General features: G+C 36.4%; 1 protein-coding gene across 5 annotated transcripts in view; it reads right to left on the bottom strand.

Moving 5' to 3' along the window:
• The window catches only part of CRPPA (CDP-L-ribitol pyrophosphorylase A), a 113513-nt gene that overhangs the window by 74653 nt on the left and 12819 nt on the right, over positions 1-26041 (bottom strand). For all 5 annotated transcript variants that reach the window (XR_005566235.1, XM_039388644.1, XM_027723240.2 and 2 more), the window contains exon 3: positions 14415-14564. Coding sequence is in view for 4 of the 5 variants with exons in the window: in XM_039388644.1 (XP_039244578.1) it covers positions 14415-14564 (150 nt within the window). In the remaining variant the exon portion in view is untranslated. The remainder of the gene's footprint in view (positions 1-14414; positions 14565-26041) is intronic.

The following is a 26041-nucleotide window of genomic DNA, read 5'->3' as shown; positions in this document are numbered from 1 at the left end:
ATTTAACCATGTGTCTGCAAATTCATGTTTCAAAGATACCAGTAATTTCCAGTCTCCTCCAGGATTCAAGAAATCAAAATTGTCAAGAATGTAAAAATCTGAGTTAAAGAAGAACCAAATGAGAGTGCTTCAATACAACTTGACTTCTTTATTAATTTCCTCAAGAAGTTTAATAAAACAGATGAAGGATACATTTTTAGTTTCTATTCTTGTTTTATAGCGCATCAGTGATATTCAAGGAATTCATTGGCATGACACGCCTGTATTGTATTACTAACACACACAGATATCTTACAAAAATCATAGTTATCACTTTTACATTATTTAAATTAGTAATTTTTGTCATTTTAGTTTGTCAGCCCACTTAGAAAAGCAATTTAAATGTTATAGTTCTCTACAGTAGTCTTTAAGTACTTTGAGTTACAAAACAAGAGACACAAGATGACAGAATAACTTAGAAAGGGGTTTCATAAAGACACTTTGGAATATTTTTAAATTATGCAGAAATTACCTATAGTCTTTAAATAAACAAGATACAAAAAAGTTCAACAGAAAATATAAAGGAATAGGGAACTCTAGCTCCAAAATATAGAAAATGCAGTAATCCCTCAAGTAAAGAGGTCCAGAGATAAAGTGCCAACAAACCCAGAAATGGCCTAGTAATTCTCAATTCCAAATATTTATTACCAAAATTGCTCCTTTTTTTTGGTTTTATTTTTAAGGAAAATTTTCTGGTGCAGCAGAAACTATTTTCTACTAATGTGAATAACATACAGATTAAAAAAAAAACGATATATTTTTACTTTGCTTCAGAATGGAAGAAAAAAAACTCAGAAAAAATTAGCTTGAAGGAATTTACTTTTCAATAAAATTAAGTTACATCTTTTTAGTATATCAGTAATGAATGCAACTAGGACAAAACTAAGCAATTCCAACTTTTTGGCAAGGTATTAATTACAGTTAATTAGTTGGGAGTGGAGAAATTCCATAAGTGGGCTAAAGCATCTTGAGGGTATTGCTGGCTTCAAGGGATGAAATACGACACAAAGCAAAGTAATAATTAAAACCATATTTCACTAACACTTGTATATCATGACATTTACCACTCTTATTATCTGTAATTGTTTCAACCTAAACACATTGTCACAGTGTACTGTTCTGCAAGTCTGATACGCTGATGTCAGAAGAGAACAATGAAATGAAGTATCAGCACAAGACTAGCTTAATTTATAAACTATGCATATGCTAAACAGCTTCACAAGTGAAATTTTAAATCCATATTTAAAGTGCACAATTCAAAATCTTCTATGTTGCTCTAAGAAATTCAGTTAACAAATTATGCATTATTAGGGAGCACCTATAAAAATAAGTTGTGCATCCAGGCATAGCATCATCAGCCAGTCAAGGGAGGTGACTGTCCCTCTCTGCTTCAGCATTGGTGTGGCCTCACTCTGAGTGCTGTGTGCAGTTTTGAGCACCACAATGTAAGAAAGACACAAAGTGCTGAAAGGAGGGCTACAAAGGTAGTGAAGGGCCTAGAGGGAGGCCATATGAGGACCTGAGGTCACTTGTCTTGTTTAAACTGGAGAAAAGAAGCCCGAGAGGAAACCTCATTGCAGTCTACAACTTCCTCATTAGGGGAAGCAGAGGCGCAGGCACTGATCTCTTCTCTTTGGTGACTCAAGGAAATGGCATGAAGCTGCGTCAGGGGAGGTTTAAGTTGGATATTAGGAAAAGGTTTTTCACCCAGAGGGAAGGAACAGGCTCCTCAGGGAAGTGGTCACAGCACTAAGCCTGACAGAGTTCCAGAAGCATTTGGACACACTCTTGGGCATATGGTGTGATTCTTGGGGTTGTCCTGTGCAGGGCCAGGAGTAGGACTCAATGACCCTTGTGGATCACTTTCTACTCAGGATATTCTATGATTCTACAAAAATCTGTGAGGAAAATTCTTACTGACCCAGGTGTGCAACCATTCTCATCCTAAGTCTTCTGTATGTATTTTAGTGTGCATCTAGAGTCAATTTACAATACAAAAATCTGTTTAAAACTCCTACTATTTCTAAAGTCTCTTTATGACTGAAAGCCTTTTTAACATAAAGTTTGACAGTGTACAGTTAACTGAGCTTGACATGCACACACAGCTTTGTGAAACAATAGACATAGTTTAAGTTTCAGACCACAGATTTGAAATTGTGGAAACAGCTGGAAATACTGGCACAAAACATATTCACAAAAGAAAGAAAACATATTAGTTTAGCTCTTTAAATGACAGAGAAGAAAATATGTTACTTAAAAATGCTTTTGTACTGTAGAATATTCAAAGACATTCTAATAGGTGTTTTCGGGAGACTTTTTTGTGGGTGTCTTTTTTGTTTATTTGTTTCCCAAGAGTGGTTGTTTGAATAAAATACTATGGGTGGAGAGAGATCCAGAATTTTAGCATTACACCAATTCTTCTTCCTCTTCCCCCAAAATTAGTTTGAGAATATTTTGAAAAATACAACTTCTTCCTAAAATGCAAGGTATACTGTTGTCGCTTAGAGATGTAAACATGGAACAAGGGGTTAGAGAAAAGAGCAGCTACACAGCCTGTGTGTCCCTGGTACTTACTAATACTCCATATGCTCATTTGTTTCCAGTACTTTGAACTCTACTTTATTGTATCTTTATACTGATAAAAATTTTGAACGGATATATGGAAACCAGTGATAGAACCCAAGGGAATGGCCTGTAGTTGTGTCAGGGGAGGTTTAGGTTGGATATTAGAAAGATTCTTCACCCAGAGGATGGTTGAGTGCTGGAAGGTGGTTGGCTCCCCAGGGAAGTGGTCACAGCACCAAGTCTCAGAGAGTTCAAGAAATGTTTGGACAGTACTCTCAGGCACATGCTGTGACTCCTGGGGATGGTCCTGTGCAGGGATAAGGGTTGGAGTTGATGATCCTTGTGGTTCCCTTCCAACTCAGGAGATTCTGTGATTCTGTAGTAACCATACAACAGAACAAGCATGGATGAAAAAAAAATCATTACAACACTATCAGTCTCTTATCTTTTCATCATTCCTTAGTTTATAAAAAGGATGCAAAATCAGTATTCTTTATGCATAACTGATAGAAAATCTTCGGATTTGCTCCTTTGCACAGGTATCATTAAAGCCTGTGTAGAGCCGGCATTTATACTTCGGTAATGATTGACTGACTCATCCTTAGCACTTTTTCCACTGTCAGCAGAGTCTCTGTTTTACTCTCCCATGGAAATCTATTCAATAACAATATCAGAACACTTGCACTTCAAATGCATAACTAATTAACAAAAGCAGAGCTTTATGATTTTTCCAATCTTTGCAAATCAAGTTTCCACTGCTGAAGGGCCAGAATACATCACAAACATTCATCATCAGGAACATTTTACTGAGTTAAAAAAGAAGCAGACTCAAGCTCTTGCTGAACCTGAATTTGCCTATTTTTATTGTATTTCATAAAGATTTTTTTTTGCCATGCTCATTACCATGGAAACCAAAAAATGCTGAATCCAACAATGGATTTGGAGCAAGCACTCAGCCTACAGCAATACGCCACAGCTAAATGAGAAATAGCAGAAGAAGCAAAAAGGAGCAAATGTGAATGAGGAAACACTGAGATGAATGAGAGTTCAGATCAGCTCATCTCTGAAACTATTTTTACTGTAGTTAATTATTAAAACTGCTGTGACATACATCCAGATGCAGTAGTACTTCACAGTGAAGAGAACAGATACAGCAATTTACTCTGTAACACACTTAAGCAAGCCTTAGAGACAACATATAAGCGCACACAACTTTTTCCTAATGTTACTCCGACCAAGTCCACACAAACTAACATAATAAAAATCAGAATACAAGCTAGATGAGGATAAACAATGGCACTGGTATGAAGAAGAAATACTTGATGCAACTAAGACATAGGTATTAGTCAGACTGACTTCATAAAATGGGTACTGAGTAACTGTGAGACAGTGTTGATTTTTCTGATATCAGAAAAGGACTGTGTAAGGGGAGGCTCAGCTTGGACATTAGGAGCAATTTCTTCACAGAAAGGATGATTAGACATTGGAATGGACTGCCCAGGGAGGTGGTGGAAGGCATTTAAGCTGTTCTTGAAGGCATTTAAGGAAAGACTGGACATGGCAGTCAGTGCCATGGTCTAATTGAGATGGTGGTGTTCAATCAAAGGTTGGACTCCATGATCTCAGAAGTCTTTTCCAGCAAAACTGGTTCAGGATGAATCTGTGTGACAAAGAAGTCATTTTGAGTATGCAGCTGAACATGGAATTTCAGAGCTCATACAAAATTTCAGTTTTCTAAAAAGTTGTATTTTATTTACAGTGTGAAGAAATAAGAAAATTATAATATTCTATGTGACAACAGCAGCAGTCAAAGTACTGTGTCAGGACTCACTGTTTACAGTTTCAAAATTATCTTGTAAATTGGAAAAATACTTGGAAAGGAACTATACAGACAAGACAAAGACAAGAAACATCTTGTCCTAGTATAGAAAAATACAGATTATTTAGGTTATTCTAAAAACATGTAAAGAAGTAACTGTTCACATTTTTCCAGTAAAAAGATTTCTAAATATATCAAATTCTAAAATTAAGAGAGAATTTAAGCAAGCTTGGAAACAGAGGTGAGCCAAATTCAGGCCAAGTTAAAATGCCTTTTTTTTTTTTTTAACAGATAAGATTATTTTTTTTAACAGATAAGATTATTTACTTCAGAAAAATCACCTCTTGAAATAATGCAAGATTGGTCCTTTCCCTTACCTTTCAATACAATAAACTGTCAATAACAAAGAGAGGAAAACTTCTAGCATCACTACCTTGTCTTCTTCTTTGCTATCTCAGAACAAGTAGAAGACGACAATTTAGTCAGTGGTCTCCCATATGCTGGATAACAGGATTCTCACTCAGTATTCTGCATTTTCTGAGCCTGTGCCAAACAGGTGATTCTTGTGGATACAGGACACTTACCAGGGCAAATCCACTGACACTTACAACAACATTCTCATAATCCAGTCTAACTTTCAACTCGAATAACTGCAGTGTTTCCTTAATGTACATCTTCCAAATTACATCTAAAGACAAAGTGCCTTTTCACTGCCACAGAGATGCCAGATTTCACCCAGGGAGTGGAAGCTTTGCACCACTGCACCAAACAGTTCCAAGAGCTAATATGTGAATTCGCAAAATGCTGTTAGATCCTACAGGATGAGGAGTGACATCAAATGGAAGCAATTATCCCATTAGCAAAAAACCTTTTTTTTCCTTATGTAAGGCATCAGAATCTCTCCAAACATTCTTGTGGCAGAAATTAATTAAGGCAAGGTGGGGATTCAGACAATATCCTGGCTCTACCATTGCGCCAAAGAACTAATCAAGTACAGAGCAATCTAAACTAGCATAGTTTTCTCAATAGACCACCAATCTAGTTTCAGTTTTTGAATAAAAGAAAGCATTACTGACAAAATTAATTTAGCATATTTACCCTGAAAAGCATTCCGTAGAATTGGGCAGGTTTTAAGGATGCGGAAAAACTATTTATTCCTCTAAATTCTAGGACAAAGTTGCCAGGGTAAAAAGATGCCAGACAGGCATGGAGGAGGGCTCTGCAGAGGGACCTGGACAGACTGGAGAGTTGGGCTGATTCCAAAAGGATGAGGTTCAACAAGGCCAAGTGCCGGGTCCTGCACTTTGGCCACAACAACCCCCTGCAGTGCTACAGGCTGGGCACAGAGTGGCTGGAGAGCAGCCAGGCAGAAAGGGACCTGGGAGTTTGGATTGACAGGAAGCTGAACAGGAGCCAGCAGTGTGCCCAGGTGGCCAAGAAGGCCAATGGTATCCTGGCCTGGGTCAGGAACAGTGTGGCCAACAGGTCCAGGGAAGTGATTCTTCCCCTGTACTCAGTGCTGGTGAGGCCACACCTCGAGTACTGTGTCCAGTTCTGGGCCCTTCAGTTCAGGAAGGACATTGAGGTACCGGAGCAGGTCCAGAGAAAAGCATCAAGGGTGGTGAAGGGACTGGAGCACAAGTCCTATGAGGAGAGGCTGAGGGAGCTGGGGTTGTTCAGCCTGGAGAAGAGGAGGCTCACGGGAGACCTCATCACTCTCTACAACTCCCTGAAAGGAGGTTGTAGCCAGGTGAGGGTTGGTCTCTTCTCCCAGGCAGCTATCAGTAAGACAAGAGGGCATGGTCTTAAGCTCTGCCAGGGGAGGTTTAGGTTGGATATTAGGAAGAAATTCTTTACAGAGAGGGTAATCAGGCACTGGAATGGGCTGCCCTGGGAAGTGGTGGATTGTCCGTCCCTGAGGTTTTTAAGACGAGACTGGATGTGGCACTTAGTGCCATGGTCTAGTAACCGTGGCAGTGTTGGATCAAGGGTTGGACTTGATGATCTCAGAGGTCCCTTCTGGATGGCTGATTCTATGATTCTATGAAGTATAACTGTGAGATCTCTTTGGAAAATATCTCAGAACTACAACCTGAAGACTATATAAAATTTGCATATATTCATTTAGATGAGGTTGACAACCCTGCATTTAAGCAACAGTCTGTGTGCATCTGTCTGAAGATGAACAGAGAAAGGAAGAACAAAATCTCTGCAAAAATGCACTATTAAAAAAGTAGCTGTATTGCAATTTTGCATCAAAACAAACAAAAACAAGATTACCGGTTTTTAGCATGAATTAAATGAACAGAACTCAGGTTCTACTGAAATTCCAGATAAATCAATTTTTAAAATGTGACTACAGCTGAAATGGACCACAACAATGAAAGAGTGCTGTTAATAAAGCAGAAACTTCTCATGTAAAAAGAAATAGATTTTCTTTTAAGAGCTACACAGATTTCCTTGTCAAACAATCATAATCCCAATGCCACATGGACAAATCAGCAGAAAGGCCTCCTTTTGACAGGTTATTTCACACGCTTAGACTGCACATTGAAAAACACAGATATTTGCCATCTTGATACCAGTAGTACACAGCTACTTAAAAACAGGGGTAGGAATTTCAACAAACTATTCAGCCAAGTAGGTTGACTTGGATCAACCGAGTAGATAGTTATACTAAAACTGTAACTACCTGTTACGTTTCACAGTCAGACAGAAGAACACTGCCCTTAGGACTTCATACAAAGAAGAACATTGGTTCTGTCTTCATACAAATCATACAATAAGATTACTATCATTCTAGCTAGCTCTTGTCTAATTCACAAATCACTTCTTTATTCAGTATTTCAGAATACCTTTAAAGAGAAGGAAGAAAACCTATAGAAACAAACTGGAATGCAGAATTAGGACAAATACAACAATGAAGTACATGGCATGTATTTATAAGACCTGAACATATAACTACAAAATACAAAAGCAAAGTGAGTGACCAAAGTTGGGGATGGTGGAGAGCATACAGAAACTGCAAAATGCATTTGAATAAGAATGACGTAAAATGATCATCCTTACAATACAATACACTCAATAAAAGATGCCTGGTGCTTTTTTTAAAAAGGCAACAGTCAAGAAACAACCCGTTACAGCTTGTGATAAAAACTAAATATCTTACATATTTTTTGTCATATGTTAAAAATAATGGTGATCTCTTTGTTAGTGTTTTTACAGTACAAAATAAACAGCTCTGAGCCATATCACCAATTCATGATGGAATAGCATCCTCCAAGTGAAAAAAAAATTTTCTCCACGTGAATGTTTACAGGAGATAAATATTAAGCTGTTCAGCTTTGCCACAACTTACATGCCTTGACATACACAAAGTTTTGTGTTTGGTGAATGTTAAAAATAAGGGTTGTAGTGTCTTGAAGATTCAGGTATCTTTAATCTTGGGAGGGGGGTGAGAAGTGTTTTTTTCCAGGATTCCAGCATAGAATTAAATGCCCAAATTCTGTCTCACTTATATTTTTGACCCTACAGTCCTTTTTCTGAATCTGATCCTTGCTCCCAAAGTTGCCAAGGTCTTAGTTAACAATTTGTCTGCTACTGTGCATCTAATCGCCTGTTGCTTCTGGCAATAATAATGTAACAGACATAGATTTCTTTAACAAAAAATGAAGCCACAGGAAAATCCCCAAATCAGTCGAGACATTTTGCCTCGAAGGTCTTGCCTGACCTATGCCAAAATATTGCTAAACTGCTACAGCTGCTACAGAGGATACTAAAATGCTCCACACGTTTCAAAAAGAATCCCAGTAAAGTTATGCCCTTTCAAAAAGCACTTTAGAAGTTTACAAAATCCACATGGAATACAATCCCTATTATTTACATACAGAAAAGACAATACTTTGAGCAAATACTTCTACAATGAGCCTAAGAATAGCCAACTTCCCTTCTTACTCTGGCAAAATCTTCCCTGAACATTCACAGGGGTTTGTTAGAGAACAATTTGGGGATTTCCTTTTCTTCTACTAATGAACAGGTTGGACAGTTTGCAGAACATCTCAACCCCATCTGCAAACATCTTGTAATGATTATTTTGGGGAGTGGAAGAACATCTGCCTTCCAGAATCCAGCATCAAAGTATTTGCATGATTCTTCCTGACACACTATTGTTTTGTATCTTGTCATTACTATGTTTATATATAGCAGCTCTCTCCTATGCAGGCAGATGTTGTAATGCCCTATAAGTAAATGTGATTGCTTATTATTTAAAAAGTGGTTAATGTTAGCTATGAACAGATATACTAATCCAGTGTATTTTTTGGGACCAAAAAGTACTAATCTCTACATAGTTTCTGCATAGATTGGATAGAATCCCTAAGATCAGTCTGATCTGTGTGGATATCTGTAAGGAGGTTATAGCCATATATTATCAGTGAAACATCTCTAAAACGCGTTGAAGCTCATTCTCCTTCAATGAGTATTCCTGTTTCATGTGCCTATTTTTTTTTTTTACTTCAGCTTCATTCTGATTAGCTAAATACAAACTTCTATAATCTGCAAAAGTCTGCTATCAACACATGATTAAACTAACTACATATGCAATACAAACACTCCCCCAAAAAAGGTGTAGCTCTTGTGGTAAATTTCCCCAGGTTCAGTAGATCTTGAGGATAATCATAAAATAATATAGAAATGATTAGCAGAAAAACAAAAAAGGTGTATATCAAAATAATTTTTCTTAAAATTACAGTTTTTATGAAATCATCCCTCTATTTTTAAATAGTGATCACACTTTGCCATGCCATCCACGTGTGAAGGATTCCTGCAGAATACCCTTCTAACATGTCCCTCTCTTTTTTCAGCTTTTGCGTGGAGCTATTCTTTCTCATAAGGTCCTTGGCTTCACTGGACTGGTCACACTGGTGACCCCCAGCATTCATGCTGACAACTCTCTAACCATCACATCAATCTTCCCTAGGCTGTTTATTTACATCTCTGACATAGAAGCTGTTCAGAATCTTCTACATATCACTCCTCTCCTGCTTCCATTTTCAGTTGTTTCTCTGCCAAATCGTGAAAGGTAAAGCTTTTTAGATGTTTCTACTACACTCCTTGCTTTAGCAGATACCATTCAAATGCTCAGTGCTTTGTTAAGTCTGGTTATTTCAGCCTTTATATATTGTGGTTGTGTTACTTTGTATGGTAATGTGACATGACACAACAAGATGCTCTGTGTTAAAGAAAAAAGATCTCTGAGATCTCTGTGCATTTCACAATATGTCAGAAACAAGTATTACAGAAATCAGTCTCAGCCTACTTTGATTAAAGGAAAAAAGTAGTCTACCTGACTTCCTGATACTCTAATTCCTTAAAAACACACTGCTCCAGGGAACACTTGACTTCTGGTAAGTGAAGTCTTCCCCACCCGTGTAGGATCATACTTCACATTTGTTCCTATTTAAATTAAAAAGCCAAACAGAAACACGAAACTATTTTAAGCAAAAATGAACAAGTCTGGTCTAAGGAGTCTATCCCCTATTTACTATCTTTGGAAGAGGTGGATTTTCAATTAACACTTTTAACTTTTCTGATTTCCCTTAGGGTTGATAAGAATAGAAAAGAAACATGTATTTTAAAAAATCAGGAACTTAATTATTAACATAATAAAATAAAAATAATAAGAAAACATCCAGCTGGCTGATTTTGTTCCAGGTATATAAGAATTGAAGTAAATCATGGGTTCTGCCATTTTTTATAACTTTTTCACAGGTGTTACTAATTACTAGAGGTTTGGATTTTTTATTTTAAAAAATTTAACTTGTCCACTACTAATATCCACTACTGCGGATCATTACGTTGTGCAGGAAATGAGAACTCACAAATTAGGACATACCAAAACTAAGAGTACGGATGCAACAGTACATTTATCTGCTTAACAAATTTCTATATCCTTCTACTCAAAATCCCAAGGAAAACCCCTGGCTAAGGTAAAGCCTCCTGCTTGCGAGACATCACACACAGTATAAGTACAGTTCTTTCTCCCCTTGCACCTGTTTGCATCTGTCACTTTTCCATCTTGGGTCACATATGCATCATACAAATAAAAGCTGTAACTTTCATAAATTTTATAAATTTTACAAATTGAAGGGCATGAAAGCACTGCTGTATTTCCTAAGCTGAACACAGAGATTTGCAATAAAAATTGTTAAACAGCATCACATACAATCAGGTGCCTGTATCTGCCAAAATCAGACTATGCCTGATAATTTATTACAGCCAAGTACTCTATCTAATGACACGTAAGTCAGATTAGTGAGGCCTTTTAAGATCAAGATATTATTTTAGCCCCACTGGCTGTTGTGGGCTCTGAACAGCTGCTTAATTTCAATATGGACTTTAAACATTTTTAGTCTGTCTTATGTGACGTCCAGTACAGCAGACAAGACATATCCTGAGTTAAAAGTGGCAGAAACCTTATAAAATGTTAAAATAAATATCATTGCTCTGGAGCAGAAGGAGTAGATATTTCCTAAACTGGTCTTCTGATCCTGTTGCATTGGAGCAATTTTCAATGGAGGTAAAAGAACACAAAAGAGTTTTCCCTTCCCCGTTGCACCTCCATTTACCTGCCTCATCAAAAAAGGCCTTTCACCATGAAACAATAATGCTTCTCAAGTTGCTTGCATTCCCCAAATAAAAAAGTGAAAATATAGGACATCTGAATATCTTTTTTTTTCCTCGCTAGCATATATGCAGACATTATAAAAAAAAAGGTTGCTTTTACCACTGATGTTAAAACTCATACTAACTGAAAAAGCCTAAGACTATTTTAAGGAAATATTTTCATAAAACTATACTATGGTTTCAGTATGGTTAAAAAAATATTCAAAATTAACCATCAGAAAACCTAACAATATCCAGAACCTCACCAAAAAGCGATGAAGAATGTTTTTTTTAATGATCTCTCAAAGCCATTACAAAGACAACAGAATGCATGCGATATTTGAGCAACAAAATTTAAAAGGTTTCAACAGCACTACTATAAAGATGAGAAGTTAATAGTTATGATGCCAGAAATCTTGACATCATTGCAGTTAAATCAGAAAGTAACATATATCTGAAAAAGGTCTGTTTAGAATATGTATGTTGTAGCCAATAAAGACATGAGAGTGAAAAGTAAATTGAGATCCAGCACACGAAAATGAAATGCATCACAACGAAATGCATGTGAGCAACCTGGCTGAATGTCTTCAAAATCCATGCTGGATTTTTGGTGCCAAATGTAAAGGGGATTTACTGTAACACACATATATTTCAAGATAATATTGTAAACCAGTCTTCAGTATTTGTACATAAAATTATTTGAAGTAGATTCAAAAGGGTATGTATTCTTCCCCAAATCATTACTATCTTTTTTTTTTCATTTGAGCAAGAAATGGAAAATGTTTTCTAAGGAAATGACTTAATTTGGTAAAGATCATACAAAAGCATTTTTTCATATTTTAATAGCGCTAAATTTCTAGTTCTAAATAAATTTAAAACAGCAACAAAAGGAGAAGCGGCTCTAGTCTGGTCTGCCCAGATTGGTACCAGACAAGAAGAGACAAAACAGATGGCAAACCTGTAAGGATCAGAGAACTGACCTTTAACTGAATTTTGCAACTTTGTGGTCAATATACTCAGTGATCTTATGTTCATGAAAGAGAACACTTCTGGAAGTAAACACTGTAAACTTACCTACTCACATCAGATGATGTATTTAAACAGAGATGGAGTTTAAAAGCAGTATTCCGCATTACCCGCACTGTAACTGAAAAGCCTATGTTACCTGAAGCAATAATTCAAATGGACAGTTTCTCTCTAAGGAGTACGTGTTTGACTGTTGTTTTTCCCTATACTGTTGTTGCAAAAAGGTCACAACTGTATAAAATACACAGGAGTGGAATCATGATCTCATGCCAAGTCAGTCAAAATGAATGCCATTCCCAGCTTTGTGAATGACTTGCAACATTAGTAACAAAATTATTTTCTCTTTTTTGTTCATCTGTACAATAACACTTGCCTTCACCAGGTTGTTGTGGGAATTAATTATGAATATGTTAATATTTAGGAAGCATCATAAGCTGCATCCATTCCTACAAAAATTCGTCCTACAGTAGCTTGACTGTTTTTCAGGACAGCAATTATCTATCTTTTTTTATTTGTTTGTACAGTTCTCAGAACAATAGGGTCTTAATCCTTGACTTGGACAGCTAGACACCATTGAAACATAAATAATTAAAAAACAATATGAGTTGAGAGGTTTTAGTGAAGTGTTATACTTCCCAGGGCTCCAAGGCACAGAGCATTTAAATGACCAGAATTTAGCCAAAACAAAGGGAACTAGGGACAAGGAACCATAGCTTTGGTTGCTTCTAACAACTTTGGTGGCTTGTTCTTTAAAGAGCAGGGATACAAAAAAGAAGGCTGCTGGAATGCATCTGTGAGAAAAGAACACTACTTAGAGGAGCATGGGGACTGCAAATATAGTTGTCTTTTCAGTGAGGCATTTAGGGCAAGAGCTTTTTATGTATTTGCCAGCTCTACTGTATCTGAAAATTATGAACAAACACAGTAAAAAAATGGGGGGTTGTTTGGGTGGGGTGTTTTGAGAAACAGCATATAAACACACAATTTGCCAAAAGAGATATACATCAACAAGAAAGAAACAGCTACCAATGGTAGCTGTTTTCTCTTGAGATGTGTTCTGTGCACATCTAGGCTGCCTTTATCATGAGTATACCCACTACATTCAAGGTGGAGTCTCCAGAAGTATTAGCTGTGTGTCATGATATACACCAAGAACATCCCCCTGCTTCCTATCAGAGGTAAAAACGTTGGAGCCAGTCCAAGTGCTTGAGTAGCTCCTAATTTGGTCCTTCATCTACAGCATCTAATAGCTTCCAGTACCAAGCATAAAGGGTATGACATGGAGTTTGTGCCAACATTTCCAAGTAAAACAATTACTGAACAATTAAGTAACAATTTCTTCTTCATTGCCTGTCCTCACATTTGTTCTGTTGTTGGTGACTTCTAAGCTTTGTACTCTCTGAAAGTGAATATAAGAAATATGGACTTGTTTAGAAATGAAAGACTGATGGGAAGCATGACTGCCAGCACTAATGTGAAAAATAATTCCTTCCAAGTGACAAATGAAGAAATGCTCTGCTTCCAGTCAGGCTGGAAGATACCTGGAGGACAAGCAATTTCCACAAGGTGATGAATGAAAAGGAAGTAGAATGCTAAGACGAAAGGCTGGAGTGCTTCCAGCAAAACATGAATGTAGGGTGCGGCAAATGAAAGCAGTCTTCAGGGCAGAAAAAGGGAAAAGAGTCAGGTTTAATACACCACCTACAATTTTTATTTTCCTAAATAAAGGAATTAAAGCAATTAAAGCAATATATTAGGAAAAAAATGGAGAATTGCAACAGAGACTATGTAAACATTATTTTCAACCACTAATCAGACTATGTAGAATACACATGCAACAAGAAACAAATTAAACATTTACCTAGATATAGCAAATTAATATTATCCCAATATTTTAGAACAGTCTGTATCCCATTAAATTATTATATGTCATTATTACATTGTGCATCCAAAACTCTTTGATACTCTCAGTAAACAATACATACTTAATATATACATAATTTTAAACACATTAACCCACTCCTTTAAGTAATCTACTTAATGCACAATAAAAATTATGGCAAATATGTCTTTCCAACTGTTTAGATCCATCAACCCCTCTTGTATTTGCAGTTTGATATGAAAAAAACTTCAATAGATTAGAATGATAAGGCTTTTTCAAAAGACTGAGAAGCAATATGCATAGTTTGATGTGATCTGAAATAGATGCTGAAGCTCTGTTTTTGAAAAAAGAGAAATAAAGTTATCTTTCTTTTTAACTGAATTAAATTGAAAAAAGTCTTAGAAAGTCCTAATATCTTACCTGTTGATATGCTTCATAGATTACATCAAACAAGAAAGCTTGAGGCATTTCACTCGCTCTGTACCTGGCACGTTCTAATGAGTGGTCTAAACAGCCATCTGCAGCAGAGGCAACAACAGTAGAAACTAGAGGACGAATTGCTCCTGCTGCCTGTGGAACAAAACACAAACAGAAACCTAAATGTTATTAATATTAATGTATATGAGATAGCTGTAGTCAAAAAAAGCTTTAAAATACATTTTCTCCCTTTATCTTTCTACATCTCATAATGCATGTCATACTACCTAGTCTGTGTGACACTTTCAACACTAACATAGGAATGGAGGACTGTATAAGTACATATGGAGGGACAATTTACAAAAAAAATCTTAAGTCCTTCATATCTACTGCAAATACATTTACAGATCTGAAATGTTCATTTTTCAGACTTTCTTCTGCATACATAGTAGGTGGTTTCTGTGAGGACAATTCTAGGCCTATTCAGATATCAAACAGCAGCAGACACATCTGAGAGGTCTTGACAATCTACAATACCTATTGCTTTCACAGACTTCAATTTGGCTAAACTGCTCAAAAACAATTTACAAGAAAACTTTCAGATAATTGAGCTTGTTCCTCTGTTTGAATTCACCCTGTGAAATACTGAGCAACCACACTTACCAATGAAATCACAGGGAACGCAGCATTTACATCTGAAAATATTCCATGTCAAGCAGCACTATGCTCTAGAACAGATACTTAAATGCTTATATTTCAGTTTCAGTTTTACTTAGGTTTGAAACCAATTAAACATATATCTTTGATCTTTTCATCAACATATAGTATTAAAGATCTATGGCATCTCTGAAGCAGAACTCTCCTAGCTGTCTTTAGGCATTCTGATACACCCACACTGCATCAGTCACTTATCAAATGTTCACATGAACTTTAGGAGAAGCTTAAAACAACTTGGACAAAAGTTGTCCATACAATAATGAAGAAAAAGTGCAGTGGCAGAACACTGCTTATCAAGTCACAGAGCAAACAGCATGCTCCCCAATGGTGCTAACCATTGAGGACGGCATGTTCACACTATACTGTTTATTAATAATTTTTAAGAATAATAAAAAAGAATAATTGATGCTGTTTCAAAACATTTGGAACTATACAACATCTTAAATCAGGATACCTAGAAAATCATCCCAATGCCTAATTCTGCCACTTTTCACAGCAGCCTCGGAAGATTTTCTGAGGCTTCATGAATTTTGACACAGAAAAAGAATAGGTACCTTATCCCATAACAGCACTGCTATTAATGATTTTATTTATCTCTGTTGGCAAATTCTGCCCTCATACATGAGTCCTGTCCATTCTTAGAAGATTTCTGACCTCAAATAAGCATACAGTGGTAGAACAAGACAAAAAAGTGAGTCCAAAATTTTTGTACTCTCAGAAGAAAAGAACTAGTTGTCTTCCCTCCCCCTTTCACACTACTTAACAATAAAACAAAGGGGAATGCAGTCAGAGTGTTGAGCCCTTTATGAGCTCTAAATCACAGCTCCTTAGTTCATTCTTTTACAGAATAAGAACAGACATATGAACCAATTTCTCACGCCCAAAGAGTTCTGATATGCATGAGCTACCGGGAAGGGTGAAGGGAGAGAAAAGATTCAAAAGATTCGTGTGACAGGAGAAATATCTGAACTACTTTCTCAAAATCTGAAAAGCACTTTTACTTTCTAATACATGGAAAGAGATATCTATATAAAACACCACACAGAGCAAAACACTATCATCCAATGGCAAAATGTGGTACAGAAAGATCAGTAAAACTGTGAAATCACAGAACTGTCTGTCTCTTAAGAGGTAATCTAGTTCTTCTTTCTGACCCAGGCAGGATCAATTTTACTTCTGTAAAAGAAAAGACAAACTGAGAAAACGAAACACCACTATAATTTTAGTAATACATCAATGTATTAAATGAGGTGTAAATTTAACAGACGTACTTAGAGCAAAAGCTGTGCATAGCAGAAGTAGAGAGACTAAATTATCTGCAACTTGTCCCCTATTTCCTATGATTCAAGGACATGGATTATTACATCTATATCCCAGCTGCTGGGCATTTGGACTATGTTATTTTGCTCTGCCGTCATATTTTAATTGGTCAGACACACACACAAAAATTGTAAAATTAGAAGGTCATGGGAAAAGAGAGAGAGCAGCATGCTAGCCACAGCTTTTCTGTAATTAGCTGTATATTTGATTTTTTTTTTTCTGGAACAGTTACCATTCCAGAAAACCAGTTAGCAAAAGAGAATTCCTTAGGCTGTTCCAATATTTTATTACAGTTTTTAACAATCATGTCATGTTACATTTTAAGCATAAAACAGACTGGAAGAATACAATGTGCCTTGCGTAACCAAATCTCACAAGTGAAACATCCACTCTGAGGAACAAAAAGCCAAACTGCAATTCTAAATAAAATTGAATACTCAAAATTGTATTCTTAAAAGAACTCTGAAACACATTGTTTTCTTGCCATCTGGTTTATTGCACAATAAAAATTTATGAATGTCTATATCGGTATCTTTGTGTCAATACTGAACCACAATTTCTGCTCTGCTGAGGCCTAGCTCTTCCAAAGATTCAGAAAACTAAATCCAAATGCCTCATTTTTTTAAACCCTGCAATTAACTTCTCAAGTAATTGAAAGCTTCGCAGCACGTAAAATTTAAAAAATGCATTTTTCAAACAACTATAGTTTGGCTTCACATTACACCAGAACTGAGTCCAGTGTGACAGGCTCAGTTTCTCACCTGTCTTCCTGCCATTTCAATAAGAAATCACAAGTTGGGCACAATAAGATTTCTTCTGCAGCAGGTCCACCCAAACTATACCTGACACTGACTGAAAACATGAAATTAAATACAAAGAATAAGATTTGTGTCTGACTTCTGATCACGCAAGGGACAGAAATTCTATGTATGCAATAACAGGATAATTAGCAGTCATTTGATTTTAAAAAAAATAAACAGGTTTTATTCCAAAAAAGGACAATTCAGTCCATGACTGAAAGCAGAATGGAGAGCTCTAGTGCTTAGCAAAGCCAAGAAGTTTCTAATGCATAGAAAATTTTCATATGATGAGCAGCTGGTATCCAAAAGCCCAAAATCCAAAAGCTAGAGCATACCTGCTAAGGTGCAGCACTGAGTCAAAACCTTAAAATCCTGAGGCAAGATACAGAAATTGGTTGTTTTGCTCAGTACTGGCTCACGTTTCTGCAGGACCTTTCTCTGTCTCAGCGCACACCCATATGGGCTCCCTCAACCAGACGATGCGACCCAACACAAGGCTGTGTCTACCACCTACGTCAGTGACACTTGAAATACATTAGTTCCTAAGGCCACTTTCAGACTGGGTGAAACTGGGATCAAGCAAGGGAAAATACTGGCCTGTGTATGCCCTGCACTATTTTCATATGGCACAAGAGAGCTGAGTTCCTAACACAGGAAACCTTGCGTCTGCAGTACCGCTGGTATATGCCAACACAGCTGCCAAACCCACACTGGCTTACACAGACCTCACCACACGTGCTTCTACTTCTGAAACTGGCTCGTGGGTATCTTCATTCATGGTGTAAGCATAATATTTGGCATGTAAAAACAGAAGAATTGAGTTTTGTGAGTTTTGTTCTTGTATAAAGGCCAAAGAGGGGCACAGTTTAACATGTATGGCTCGTTCTGCGGTATTTCCTTCTGGTTAGTGCAAGCCTCCTCCCCACTCTGAGAAGCACAAAGCCTTTTCTGAATTCCACTCCCAGCAGCCCTGCAATGAACTAAACAGGGAATTTTTTTTAGGAGCTTAAGACAGGGCTACAGACTAATTTTTTTTAGTTCAGAAACTTAAACATTAGGGCACAGTAGGGACAATAACACATTAAGGCATTACTGGGTCTTACACTGACATTTCCCTACTCAGAGGTCTCCTCTTCCAACTTCTAATCATTATGACCCAGATCTCAAGCAGGTTTGCTTTCAAAATCATATACAAAATGCACCATACACCCTTCCTGAATGTGAAGTGGATAGTTACTCTGAATTTCTTTAAATGTCCACTTTACGGCCTTCAAGCAACTCCACTCCAAAGACAGTAAAGCATTAGTTTTGGTGAACTTAGCATGTCCAGGAAGTGCATACACTTCTTTCCCCCAGTTTTCCATATTCTGGGAAATAAATCAGTTAAAGTATCAAAATATTCCTTCATAGCACAGCAAACATTGAAGAGAATATTGCTAACCAGTTAGTTTTCCTTTGCAAACAAAATACTGTAAGAAAAAACATCCTTTTAATCTATCACTTCCTTAAAACAATCCTAAAATGTTGTAAGAACACAGAATCCCATCAACCTCAGGTGAAGTGACAGACTCATATCACTCAGAAGCAAGCTCACCCATCCATCTGCTGAAACTGAACCCGCCTCTAGATGCTTTCAGAAACAGTGTCTTTTATGACCCATTTTTAAACAGCACAAATCAAAAACATTTACAAACAAGTTCTCAGTTTTGTATTCAGTTTTTTTACTGAGACCACAGTATGCATTAAAGATTCAATGGTGACTGGAAAAAGGCAGAGAATGAAGTGCATCATGCACTTCAGTATAACAGGATATCACAAATATTTTCAAGAGATCCAAGGCGTACTGACTCACCTTTTCACTAAACAGTAACATTGTATTGTTCTCAGTTTATCATACTTCTACTCTGACAAGAAACTCCTTAGATGTGTGTATTCAGTGAATCCATAACCAGGGTGTGCTTTAAGATCAGATAACACAGTCAGTTCAAGGAAAGTTAAATCCAATATTAATGACATCTTTTATTACAAAATGAAGTATGAATGTTTAGACCACAGAAGCGTACACACAACACAGTAACTTGGCTAACACAATGCAGTATAGCTTAATTTTATTAAAAATTCATAAAAAATAAAAATCCTATTTTTGTTTAAAATAAGGTAATGTAAGGTAATAAAACAAAGAACCCAAACAGAACCAATTAAAATTTCCATAAGTATTACAGGGTAGGGTGGGGAGGGGGGGATGGAGTTTATCTCACAAGCAAAAAATCATCCAGTTTACAACAACACAGCGCAATATTCATCCTAGACCAACACTCCCCACCTACAACAAAATACAACAAGAATAAATTATCAAAGACCCAGAAGCTCCAAAAAAGCATGAAAACCAACAGAGCCACGTGGCTGATCTGGTCATTTTGGGTAGCCAAAGTTGAAACAGAACAATGATTAACAGCTGTAAAACTCAACAAGTTGAATGATACAGACTAGGAACAAAAAACAGTTGCAGTGGCCCAAAATCCTTACAAAAAAATACCACAACTACAATTCCTTTTGTTTTAGAACAGTGTGGTAACAAGCTCAGACAACCACAGATCCTGCAAGCTGGCATACTAAAAAAAAAGTATGCTATGTCTTTGGCACGCCCTTGTCCCCAGTAGGCCCCAAGTACTGATGCAGACCCACAAAGTCTTACATGGCCAATCTGCAACCCTGAACTTCAAGTGAGTGGGAATCATAGCCTAAAACTTTACAGAATGCCGTCATAAATGGGCAAAGTTTTCCACTCCTCTGACTCCCTTCAACTTTTTAATTACACCAACAATATTCTTCTTTTTCATTCATAGCCTCTATCACCCCGGAAATTCATTTTCCCTATGCTTTCTATCTTCTCAGCTGTCTGGTAGCATTAAGTGCACATTTTATGTTTTATTTATTTTATATTTTAATTATCCTAACTAATAATTCAATGTTTTAAAATTACTTAGGAATAGGCCTGATATCAAACACATAAAGCAAGCCTGTGAGTATTAACCTAAAAAGAATGTTCCTATTCTTAATGCTTTTACATGTTTTCTCAATATTCATATTTATAAATTTTAATTCTTTCATCAGAGTTGTTTTCAACTCTGACAAGCAAAATAGCACTGAAGCAAGACTCACAAATAATTTAGCCACCCTGCCTTAGAAAAAATAAACTTGCATTGCATATATTCACTGAAAATAGAAGCACATTAGAAATACATTTTCATAATTTCAAAGCAGCTGACTTCTTTGAAACTGTATGCTGAAGATTGTGGGGCTTGTCACACTTCATAGGACAACTATATTCATCTTGAAATTCCATTAAAGTCAGTTTTATAAAGGTAAATTTGATAAACACACAAGAAATTTTATCCTGCTTTTCCATTAAGACAAGGATTGCATTAGGACAGTGTTGAACTACATAACAATAACAATGAATGTTAACTTAGACAAGCTAGGTATCTAACAGTTTACAAATATGTCCTGGAATGTTTTTTATTGGGTGAAAGATTATTTATATGTTTCCAAACACAACCATCTCATAAGGATTTCGGTCTAAATTAGGTCTGGCTAGGAACTAGCAAAAGAAGTTCAGCGTAACTATGATTAATTTCTTCTCATTTTATGCTATCAAACTGTTTCCACATGTTACTACACGGAAAGTATTCTTTTACACAGATCAAACTACTTTCCAGGAAGGGCATTCCCAGCCATCTACAGTATGAAAAAAATACAGAAATAAACATTGTATTTGTGATGCATGAAACAGGTAGAAACTTGCATTTCTATTCAGACATCTGCACTCAAACTAATTGTATCTATAGTAATCAACATACTTCGGCCACATTCAGTAATTACCATTTAAGTTAGAAGAACTGTCTCTACTGAAAAATTTCTTATTTCATATTTATCAAACAGGATCTTGAAAGCAAAATTCAGAAACTTAATTATAAGATTAAAATATTTCACATATTTAAGAGGATGTTCTTTTCAAATTTCTTCTATTGTAAATCTGAAGGGGAGAATATCTATTAAAACAAAGACATATAACTATTGTCATAAAATAAAGCAATAAGAGAATTACTTCTAATGCACATTCAAGGTATAGCACTAAAATACCATCTTATTTTCTTATGTTTCTTTTTTTCTTTTCCTTTTCTGCATTTTGTATCCAGCTCTCGTCTAGGGCTATGGGTTTTTTTCTCTATAACCAAAAGCTTTAGTCTGTGAGAAGTTTTATGATTCCACTGCAGAGATGGAAGATGTAGAGAAATCCTAGCAAAACAATTCTATTCCAATGGAAAAGCTGTGGGCACAAACAAAATAATGACACAAACTATAAGCCACCATCTGATACAGAAGTGCAGTTGATAACAATTCGACCATATGAGCAACTTAGGTGTGAACACTCGTTCAAATCCAAACTAGCCAAACTTCCAAACTGAATTGCTACAAACTTGCACATAGTCCACAAAGTTCATAACTCATTCTGTACCCAGAACCCACCTGCTTTCTGTATAGCAAGGCAAGGCAGTGGTCTGGCTGCATGGGTTCAACTCAAACCTGTCACCATCTGCCCCATGAGTCCTTCTGTTAACGTCATGTCCAAGAGAGCCCCCCAAACCAGTACCTCAGCTGCACACATCTCTTGAAGGAACATATGGAGCATGCAATCAGTCAGGACTACAGGACAACCAAGATGACTCAGTAAAGAATAGCAGACCACAATAAAGGTAGAGGTACTCTCATTATCACACAGAAACATTAGTTTGAGTCTGAGGCATAACACACTTTCACCCACATTCACACCCAAACTCTACCACGTAGCACAGACATAATTTTTGTGACTGTGCTGTGGCGGGGGTCAGTATTCCCTCTACCTATTCATTCTGCCAACAAACAAGTGCAATCTGCAACCTGGACAACATCTGATGTATCCATCAGAAATTAAGGCTGAAGAAATAAAAGGCTACCTTCTTTTCCCCAGGTATCTTCTGCCTATATCTATTCTGTAAGAAAAAGAATAGTTCTTGCATACCTTATTTTTAATTTTGTTGGGGAAAAAAAACAACAAAACTCGCAGTCCTTATGGGCACAGCATGTTTGATTTTTATTACTGAGCACTAAAATTCTCTTATGTAGGCAGTATCACCAGCCAGTCCAATTCCAGCTGTCTTGACACATTTGCTCTGGCAGCTTTTAATTGCCCAAGGACAGAACTGGTTGAAATGTTAAACAAGCCTGGTCTAACACAGATATTAAACCTAATCATCAGCCAGACAAAAAGAAGGTTAATTAGAACACATGTAAGGAGTTTTGAATACTATGAAAAAAGGCTTATATGCTAAACTTCTCCTAATTTCCTTAAAGTCTGTTTACCCAGCTGGCTAGAAGCAACAGTCAAACTCACTAAAATTGGGCACATGTTAATCTTAAACCAACACGAGGAAGGAAGAAGTTATAATTGTGTTTATTCCTAGCTGCAAAAGAGGGGATGTTTAATCAGAAATTTAATATACACTTTGATCCAATGTTAATGAGCTGACACAATGTTGTACATTGAACTGACTTCAAAGATATGGGATGCCTTAAACAAATGTAATGTATATTTATGACACTGTTTAAGAAAAAGAAAACATTTCTTCTAATGAGGTCACCTTTATCAGAACATACTATCTGAGTAACTGGGGATAGTACACGTACATCAAGACATGTCAGAGCCCCAATTAGCTACGGCAAACAACAGAAGATAACAGAAACTGTTGCTCAAAAATTAAGAGCGCACATGTTCTTTACAAAATTTCTGTTCTTTTGTATTTAAAGCATTTACTCTAAGCATCAGTAAATATTGTTTTGCTCTAATCAATCACGTGCTAAATTCTAAATGTTATTCTGTGGAAAAAATAAGATTTCACCGAGAAAATAAAAAAGATTTCCTTCAAAAAGACAGAATAATAGGAATATGCAACCGAAAATATATATGTATATGTATGTAAAGTAGAGGAAGAAAGCAAAACTAGGCATATCACAGGCTGCAATTTTTCAACACACAGCACTGAAAACAAGGTCAAAAACATACCATAAGTGGAAAAGAAGCAAAATCAAGAACATACATATGCACTAAGGAAAAGCAAAGGGCAGTACTGCAAACAACGATACAACAATTATGTGAAGTTTTGATTTCACATTAAAATCAGATTTTTTTAAAAAAGTAGACTGAAAATAAATTCTAAGAATGTCATTTATGTTACTCGAGTATCGTGAATTACCGCCACAAATTTTTGATACAATAAAGTTTAAAATTACAAAAGTTAGCAGGATTAAACCAATACAGACATTTTTAATGTGCCATACAAATGATACAGCATTTCTTCTAGGGCATTCCTCGTGACAAATTCAAGAATGGTTAAGGAAGTTAGTGTTTTTCATAGATACAATAGTACTGTATATTCCATAAAATATATTTTGTCATAGTATTAGCCAAAAAGGTCTTATTACCTTAGTCAACATATTTAGCTATTTTTTCATCACGGTGCAATAACTGATAATGTTTAACAACACAGTCTTATTCATTAAGGTTTTGTTTTCTTCTTCATAGATTTTTTTAAAGTATTTTAAAGTTTGTACAAAGTCTGTATAATGCTATCAAAGATCCATAATAAGTATAGGACCCAGACCACACATAGCATCCTCCACCTAAAGAGCAGCACATGCGGGTATACAGCTTCAAGGCTTTCTTACAGCATATTTATTCTTTTCAGTTGTCAGCAATAGTTGTACATTATACACAATTACGATGGATTCTCTCAGATGCATAATTCAGCCTAAGCAATCAAACATTTCAAAGCAAATCACATGGCCCGTATGCTACCATCAGTTTTCATTATATTTAGAGGTATTTTAAAGCATACTTAGAGCTTTACATTTGGCATTCATTCAACATAACTGACAACAACATGAGATACCAGCACTTTCTTGTTCTAACCTGTGCTGTATTGCAAATCTAGGCAGCAAAAATTGAACAGAACATTTGCTATAAAAGTTAATGAACTATGAAAACAATAAATTTTGCCTCTAAATTAATGACTGTTTATTTTACTTTGGCAGCATAATATTACTTTGCATTAACAACTAATGAAACACAATTTACAGTCAGCAAGCCATCTTTCATATCCCAAATACTGATTTACATGCAAAAAGCTATCAGTGAGCATGCACTGCACTACAAAGGATTTTGCATATTAGAGTAAATCAATATAAAGATGAGTTAACATTTGTATTCAGCAGAATTGAAATCTTGACACTACTGCTACAGGTCTTACAATTGAGTTTAAGAACTTCTTTGAGAAGAATATTTTACCTCCAGACAGTGTATGCCATTACAAAATCAACAATATCATGACGTGAATGCTACTGATCCACTGCTTATCATTAAACACATGATTTGCATCATATTATGAAGAAAGAAGAAAAAACTCTTGAGGTGTTGTAGGAGGACTCTTGCACAATTTAATCAACCAAATGCTGTCTTTAATTAATAACTTTCCCACACACAGAGTACTGAGCAATCAAACCCACGGCACTATAGATTGTGGTCATGCAGTGCTCTAAAGCAACCCTGCACTTGCTTATCAAATGTCTTTGCCTTCTGAACTCGCTCAGCTGCTTCCCTTGGAACTGCTTGTGCCCTCTCCTTGCAGGAAACCTTGCACCTGAGCTTCTTTCTCGTACATCTCTTTATACAAGCTTCATCCAACACTTCCTCTGTTATCAAGGGCCTTGTAAAACAGATCATCACACCTTATAGTGTCACTTTGGCTCTGATAGTGACGTTAATACACATATGTGTGAATTTGATACCTTATGAATTCTCTCCTACATGCTCCAAGGCTCCTCAAGGCTGTATTACAGCCCACTTACTTCTTGGAAGCAGAAGGGTAAGCACAGAACCAGTCCAGCAGACTATTACAGCATATGAAACAGGCCAAGTTGGCCTTCAGAAGCTTCACCTAACCTGCAGGGCTGATAGTGTTCCTGCCACAACCATGGAGATCACAAACTCTACCAAAATGCAGCTGGTGACATTTCTTGATGAAAACTCAGATAATCTTTCTTTTCAGTTCCCTTTTTTTTTTTCATTTTTCACCTTTTGGTGAAAAAGGGAAAAAATTACATGCCTAATCCTTATCCAGAGAGATATGGCTAAGAATCTCTTCCAGATCTCACCATGTAGGAGTTTCTAGAATGATCCAAGGCCTTTATTCAGCTTCTCCCACCTTTTATCTGCTGCAGGAAGGAGAAACCTGAGTGACTAAATAGACATATCTTCACTAAAAGCTGCTTTGTTTCCCAAAAGTCATATTGTTTTCTCAGATGAAGCATATAGATTTTAACTAGCCTCAAATCAACAGCAGTATCGTACACGCAGTTTCTCTAAATTTAAAGAGGATACATTTTACAGACACTACATAAGAATGACCTCAGCAACCACTTCAGTACAGGAAACTGTGCTCAAAATTTATTTTCAGGATAAACTAACCCTTCCTAAAAAAAAAAGTAAGGTAAAAATTACTCTGTGTGTAGACTTCCAGAAGCTAAGAAATGGTGGATCAAGTCACCTTTTAAAAAGGTGACTAGTTGTGTTAGGCACAGCTGGCTCTGTTAGTACAACACAGAAATGCCACAAAGAAGAAAGGGAGATTACAATTTAAGTTCTGTCTATGATACATTTATTTCCTTTGGTTGAGTTGCATCCTTCCTAATAAATGC

This window comes from Pipra filicauda, unplaced genomic scaffold (assembly GCF_003945595.2).
Source record: "Pipra filicauda isolate LSUMZ 115617 unplaced genomic scaffold, ASM394559v2 scaffold66_size7647185_pilon, whole genome shotgun sequence".
Classification (NCBI taxonomy): Eukaryota; Metazoa; Chordata; class Aves; order Passeriformes; family Pipridae; genus Pipra; species Pipra filicauda.
Note: the sequence above shows the minus strand (reverse complement) of the source record. Positions and strands in the feature narration are given on the sequence as shown.